This window comes from Pundamilia nyererei, unplaced genomic scaffold, assembly GCF_000239375.1.
Source record: "Pundamilia nyererei isolate P.nyererei 1_Seehausen unplaced genomic scaffold, PunNye1.0 scaffold00017, whole genome shotgun sequence".
In the NCBI taxonomy this organism is placed as follows: Eukaryota; Metazoa; Chordata; class Actinopteri; order Cichliformes; family Cichlidae; genus Pundamilia; species Pundamilia nyererei.
Genome location: NW_005187418.1, coordinates 2,037,096 through 2,044,724, shown reverse-complemented (window position 1 = coordinate 2,044,724; position 7,629 = coordinate 2,037,096). Strand labels below are relative to the sequence as shown.

The window sequence follows — 7,629 nt, the reverse complement described above, 5'->3', positions numbered from 1 at the left end:
GACGCCTGCTGGGGGCTGACGATCCGGCGTATTTCTCCCGCTCTGCCGTGGCTCTTGGACTCGCCGTTCGGGCAGCTGCGGTGCACAGTGGGCCGGAGGAAACGCTGCTGAGTCATGACGGACCCGAGCTGCTGCGAACACAGCGATAAAACGATGCCGTTTGGATTCTGTGCCATAATGATTATTCAGCACAGTGAATTATCAGTCAGGGTTATGAACTGTTAACCCACTTCATTCATTCTCCTCTGATGATTATTTTTGGCTGTTTATATATTCAAACCGCTGCTGAACCGCTGACGCTGATGTGTTTTGGATTTCATCACTTTCAGAGGTAAAAACCATCAAATTTACAAACAACCTGAGCTTTGCATGCCGAGGAAAATGTTTCTTCAACTCAAAATCCAGAGCAAAGCCTGAATAACACTATGTGTTACAAACAGACATGCAAAGAATAACAGATTAAATCAACTTGTTGCTCAAAACAACATTAATTATCATGGATTTTAATCAACTATTAATTATTATAAGCGTAAAAATAAAACGTTTTCACTGGTTCAGGCTGTTCATAAATGATAATTTGCTGGGGGTTTTAATCATATATAATAATAAACTAAAAGTGTTCTTTTTAATATTTTAATACACTGACAAATAAATTAATCTTTAAAATAAAAACTGAAAATAAGCAGTGAAAATAAGTGCTGTTGCAGTCCTGGTGAGGAATGAGAAGCTACAAAACAATCATAGAAAATGTTCTTTTTCCTTTAATTCTCTATTAAGACTGAGGAAGAAAGGCTGACCACCTATTAAAGTTGAAAGTTAAAGAGACAGGGCAGCTGACATGATTAATTTCTTAAGATTATGAGCACTGATTTAAAATAAAGAAAGAAGAGCAGTGGATTCATTTGGCTGGAGAGTACCTGCACAGGTATGTCCTGCTCTTTAGTCCTTTGACAAAAATGTGTCAGTGAATCCAACTGAAATAAAAAAGGATGATGGCAACTGTCAGTTAATAATACTCACAATAAATGAGAAATGGTTTATTTTGCATGGACTGGTGGTCAGGCCTTACCTTCCTGTGTTGCCTTTGATGATTTCTCTGCTGCTGGGAGCAGAAGTCGTTTGCTCCCCCTCCCTCTCTGTGGCCCTGCAGCAGCTGCTGGATCTGGCTCACCACCCCGAGGTCCTGCAATAGTTTTTGCCTCTGGTACAGCACGCCGAGCTGCTCGTGGTCGCCTATTAATACCACTTTTTTCTCCTCCTCCCTCTCTTCTACCACCTTCTCCTCCTCCTCCTCCTTATCCAGATGCTCCTGCTCCTCTTCTTGGACCTCTGCAGACTCCGGAGCTGCTGACAGGCCGGACACAGGAGGCTGGAGGGGAAAGAACATTTAAATCAAATAGTTTTTATTGCTAAGATGTATATGCAGGTTTTTAAAATATATGAGAATATCATTGGTTTGCTGTACTGAAAATAAAATCTGTTTATTTAAAACTGAATAAAATGATCAAGAATATTATTTAGATAATCTAAAGAATACTCTGACAGAAAGACCAGCCAGAGTCAAAGCCATTCATCACGGACTGAAGCTGTGTCTCCCTCTTGTGGTTACATTTGGGTACTGCATCTTCAAACACAGCCTCACCAATGCTGGGTCGCAGTTAGAAATGGGGGTCGGGGCTGATGGGGCCCTTCGTGGTTTGACTCCTTCCCCTGCAGTCTCCCCCTGCGAGTCTCTCCTCCGGCCTCTCCTTTGGTAGTGCTCATTCTGCTCCTGCTTCAGACGCAGCTCCTGCAGCTGTTGCCTAAAAGAATAAAAGCACACATTTCAGAACCACTTTGAGAATAATTTAAAGTATTTAAACAAATTAAATCACTTTTTTAGCTTTATTATGGTACTCTTGTTTTAGATGTTTTTTTGTTTTTTTTAAAAACCCCACAGAGGACAAATATTGAGTGTAGAAAAAGAAACTCGGATCCTTCTGCAAGACCATTAATCTTAATTTGAATAAATAAATAAAAACTTAAACTCCAGTGATCACTTCTGTAAAATAACCAGTTAAATCTGATAAATCTCATCCACATTTACTTATAATTGTATTATTATTAGTTTGTTTTCTTTTTCTTTTTTTAATGCAGAGAACAACTTATTTTGGTTTCCCGTCTTGTATTTTATTTTGAAACAGATTTTTGCCTGTTCACATTTTCCTGCTGTCTCCATGATGCACTCTGTTGTCTCTACATTTTAGTTTCCTCATCTTCCATTTTTATTTTGTTAAAAAATAAATAAATAAAAAGACAGAATGTTTGTTTTCAACTTTTAAATCAGTTTTTAGGTGGAATCAGCCATTAATGTTTTGCTTTATTTATATTTATATATATCGTGCATTTGGTTCCTTTTTATCATGAAATGCAGGAAACAGGAACTTAATTAACACAATCACAAGGGAGGAATAAAAATACAAAGCACAGATGACAAATGATGACTACCAAAATAAAACACCAAATAACAAAAGAACCAAACCACACACAGAGGTGAAAAACTCACATGGAGACACGGCTGGAATAGTAACCCAAAATACAAAGAAAGCTGAAGGTGTATCTATCGTAGAGAGATAAATATGGGACTGAGCGTATTAACAAAAACAGAAACCAGAAAACTGCACTAAAAAGACCATGGCATTGCTGTACAAAAACAACTAAACTGTCATGAAGACAAGTGAAGACTGTTTTAGGAAATATCTGAGAAGTCTGCATGAAAGTGAGCACACAGCAGAGCAAATTTAAGCGTGTAGGTGGAAACAGGTGGTCTTCGATGTGACGATCACAGCAGAGAGCAGGATCGAACACGACGACAAACACTTGCCCTTTGAGAAATCATAGTTGTCCAGAATCTCTACTATTTGATCAAACTGCTATCTAAACTGTTGGCTAATCATAGTTAGTAGCAGGAAACGATGTGACACCCAGTTTTTCATGGCAGACACAGGGGCCTTTTAATTTAATAACGTGAGAATTACAGGCACATGCAGCGGAGTGTCATCAGCGTCTTAAAGGGAAATTTATTCCATGACTGCACATAATTTGGTGGCAGGATTACGCACTATTAAATTCTGTTTTATTAGGACAGGTTTAAATCCTTCAATTTGTTCAATTATTCCATAATGTTTGCACATATTAAATCACCCCGAGGCATGTCTGCATGTACAGCTGAGTGTGATCACACTACCGGCAAAGAAGCGACTGGCTACGTATCATTTCCAGGAGCAGCAAATCAAAACTGAGATGGCCTCAACTTTTTTCTGCATCAGCCTTTCATGGATTATCTGTACGGGAGGTAAGAGACAGACCCAAATGCTCCTAAGACAGAGATGTGACCTAAGGAAGGAAGTGCTGAGGACAAAAAGACAGAATACACACTAATGTAGAGCAGCGGCGAGGGATTCACAACGGAGTCGCCAGGGGGAACACATGGGATAAGGAGGACATGGCAAAGAACTGAGTAAAACTGAGGACTTACAGACAAACACAGATGAGGTAAAGAGAGAGGAAACATCTGGGGTAAAAAAGACACAGGTGAACAGAATCTAACTAATGCAACAAAGGGAAACAAAACTTCACACAATGCACGTAAGACAAGGGACTAGAAAAATAAAAGAGGAAACCTAAAACTGAGACAAACACACAAAAAGATAAACACAAAGACACAACTGACTTCACAAAGCAGACACAAAAGGAGAAAAAAAAACACAGAGAAGAGACTTGGGGAACAAGAAGGGAACTTATACAACTAAACTAATCTATAAGTAAACAAAAAACACAAGTAATACAATAGGGAACCAAAATGAATAGAAACTAGGACCCAATTGCATTAATGGTCTCAGAAAAAACTTTGAGCACTTTGTCATTACTTTCTCTAGCTGTCTTTCAATTTTGGTGCCATGACAACCTGTATGTAATAGATTGACTGATTTGTGTCTATATACAGAACACGAATATTTTCCACTTTTAAAAAGGCAAAATTAATCCACATTTGGAAGAACAGATTTGCATTATTGATTCATATATTATTATTGTTATTATTGTTATTATTATTATTATTATTATTATCATCATCATCATCATCATCATCATCATCATCATCATCAATAAAAATGATTGGATTTAGAACAAGGTCATGATTTGAGGATCACAACCACCTGAACTGGCTTCCAAAGATCCTGGAATCTGGAATATTTTAAGACCTATGTGAAACATCTACTAAGAAAACTGAAAACAATAATCGCATTTTTCTTTTACTAGTCTTCGTACTGTACTGTATTTTTGTACTGTAGTACAGTTTAGTCTGTGCTTAATTATTAGTGATACTACTTATGTGCATGTTTTTTCATCCACCTATCACAGTCTGCTGTTTTTATTTTATTTTTTTAAATCACTGATGTCTTGTTCTTTAGTTCTACTTGCATTTAAATACACGACTTTCTAACAATAGCTGTATCTCATTACTCACACTGAACTCTGAAAACTTGGGTTTAAATACTTTGATGCAAGCTACAAAAATATATGAAGCTACATTCTTAAAAGGTTATGTTTATGTAAATGCAGTCACATTTTTCTTAAAAAGGTCACCAGAGAACCACTTAGGGGCACATTTTAGTCTCATGTTATAAGATTTTCATTTGATTATTTAAAAATTCTTTAAATGAACTGCAATCATAGTACCGTATTTTTCGGACCATAAGGCGCACGGAATCTGTGCACTGTCGACAAACGGGTCCGTTTTCATACATAAGGCAAGCCGGATTATAAAGCGCATTAAACAAAACAAAACAGTCAGATAAGTCAAACTTTACTCAACTCATTCCTCTTGCTTCTTCCACTTCCATACCATTGATTCATTAATGTTGAATTCTCTGGTAGCTGCTCTATAAACACTGGAACAACAGTATATGTTGTTCCAGTGTTTTTCTAATTTTTGCTATGTAATTTTGCACTGTCCACTTTCTGCTGTAACAAAACAAATTTTCCCATGTGTGGGACTAATAAAGGTTATCTTATTTTACATTAATGACTAACCTCATATTGTGGCTGGATTATCTCAGTTGTTCTCCCCTACTGAAATTTGGTATACAGCAATTTTCCAAGTGATTGCATTTGTCAAAACAAACAAACACCGGGAACTTATAGCAAGTGGAAAAAAGTTAGCATTCATTCTCCAGGTTCACTGTGTTATGCTTTGATATGCTAACATAGCTGTGTCGCTAGCGATCACTAGCACAGCATTATATACCAGCTAGTCCAACTTCAGTAACCCTACAAACGTCACTGCTGTTTAGTTTTCTGTTTTCATTTATGTTGGAAGTGATAGCAGAGCTGTACGTTTTATTTTTGCCCAGAAATCTCTCAGTCAGAACATGCTTGGTAACATGTTTAGGTAACTAGCGAGCTAACTTTCTGCTACCTTCCTGCTAACTTCTAACTCCGTTAAATTTAATAAATTCTGTTTTCATGGATGCCTGGATGTTAAACTTAATTGTTACACCTGGTAAAGCAGCGACACTGATCATTTTTATTAAAGATAAAATAATTTACACAGTGTTCGTTTGGGGCCTGACACGACTGAGTTTTGGACCCAGATTACTATGAGTCGCAAGGCTCCTGACTACAGTACCCATAACGCTCAGACAATCCATCAGGCTTCATAGCTTAGCAAAGTCCTAAAACATTTTTTGACAGATTTTTGAGCGCCGTGTACCACATAAAATCGTTCCGAGGTCAGTAAACACAGCCAGAATTCATAGATAAGGCCACCAGATTATAAGGTGCACTGACGATTTTTGAGAAAATTCAAGGATTTTAAGTGTGCCTTATAGTGCGGAAAATAGATAAATGAATTGCTATGCATTTTTTTAGGCAACATTCCAAATAAAATATTTAAAATGTCGTCTATTCCTTTTCCTTCATTGGAAAAAAAAAAAAAAAAAAATCACAATTTATCTTTAATTTAGATTTTAGTAAGTAAGCACACTGCATATTTGAATATTTGTCCAGTGTTTTATTACCAATCAGCAAACACATTTGCAAAAATATTTAATATTTGTATTTAATGTAAGTGTTTTTATTTATCAGTCAAGCAATTTGTAAGATTACTTCTTGAAATGTAAATTAAAAAAAAAAAAAAAAGATTAATTCACAGAGCTCATAAAAATCTACCAGCAAAGAATTCAAAATCACAAAATATTAAACTTATTATGATTTGGATCTTCACATTAAAAAAAACTTGATCCAGATTCTTTTTGCATTTTTTTAATGTAAATTATTAATAAAAATGTATCAGTTGTAAGGAGGAAATATCTTGCTATAATGATTGTAGCCTATATGCATCTATGCCTGTATGTAACCTAATACCTCGTTACTGAGCGAGCCAGTCTGAACAAAAACTTTGCACGGACATCGTCACACATACAGTGATTAAAAAGATTTATGATAAATCCCAATTATTTCTATTTTCCTATTTATTATGTTCATTTTATCATCCATCTTGCTAATCAGCTAAGTTTTTCCACCACTTGTCACAAGATGAGAAATTATTACCTCGCACAGGTTAAGCTAGAAATTTAAGCTTTTTGCGATCTTTGTGTTCTTTTTATGATAAATATTATTTTATAAAGTCCTCTCACTGTACTATCCCTTTAAATAACAGCAGAGATGTTAATTTAGTTCTCCTGCATAAATGTTAGAAGTGCTGTATGAATAAAAATTATTATTATTACCCAAGTGTCTGTATTTATATGGAAACTAGGCAGAATAATTCAGTTCTCCCTGCACTGGAGTGTTCCCTCTGCTTTCTTTTTTATTTTACTTATTTCTTTGTGTCTGTGTGGATGACTTCAGAAACGGTCTGTGCGTAACTCGCAGCACCTGCTCTTTGCTGAACTGTACTGAGTGTACTGACAGCACGCTGGAGGTACCTGGCACACTCCTCTCTGGCCTTTGATGCCGCCGTCTCGTGGAAGAGCGAGCTGCTGTGTTTAAAGTACTTGTCGTATTTCTCCCCTCCCTCTCTGGGATAAATCCTCTTGAAGCCTCCCAGGTGTTTGGCCTCGTACCTCTCCATCTGCTTCACCGTGGCTGCCTGGCACTGACGCAGCTCCTCTGACCTGCCGATGAAATACACACACGGAAACACTAACCTTCACTACAGATGTGTGGTGTGTGTGACCTTGGGAAAACTTCACACCATATCTGTTCACCGTACCTGGCCTCTCTGGAGCGGTGCTGCTGCAGCCTTTCCTTCACCTTGCGTCTCTCCTCTTTAGTAATCTTACGACGATCGCAGGCGCTCAGGTTGATGAGAACCAGAGTGTCGTACAGCAAAGCATCCTTCACCTCGCGGTCCAGCTGGGAGTCAGTGGTAAAACTTGGGGAGTGATTCACCTGGACATAAATATATTCACACACACACACACACACACACACACACACACACACACACACACACACACACCTAAATTCAAGCTAACTTAATGCATACACTAATTCATGTTTACCCAACTTTTTTGTAATTCAAGATCTAAAAGATCTATAAAGGGCACTATGCAAATGTTGACCTCACACCCAGTTGTTGTTTCA

The 7,629-nt window shown here is 37.4% G+C and overlaps 1 protein-coding gene across 1 annotated transcript in view; it reads right to left on the bottom strand.

The window, feature by feature from the left end:
* Window positions 1-2: 2 nt before the first annotated feature.
* Window positions 3-7,629, bottom strand: part of ttll6 (tubulin tyrosine ligase-like family, member 6) — a gene marked incomplete at its 3' end in the record, with an annotated part of 19,109 nt that continues 11,482 nt past the window's right edge. Inside the window, exons 11-16 of the mRNA XM_013908947.1 lie at window positions 7,256-7,398; window positions 6,969-7,157; window positions 1,610-1,802; window positions 1,070-1,369; window positions 918-974; window positions 3-131 (exon numbers count right to left, since the gene is read on the bottom strand). Of these exons, the coding sequence (XP_013764401.1) occupies window positions 3-131; window positions 918-974; window positions 1,070-1,369; window positions 1,610-1,802; window positions 6,969-7,157; window positions 7,256-7,398 (1,011 nt within the window). The remainder of the gene's footprint in view (window positions 132-917; window positions 975-1,069; window positions 1,370-1,609; window positions 1,803-6,968; window positions 7,158-7,255; window positions 7,399-7,629) is intronic.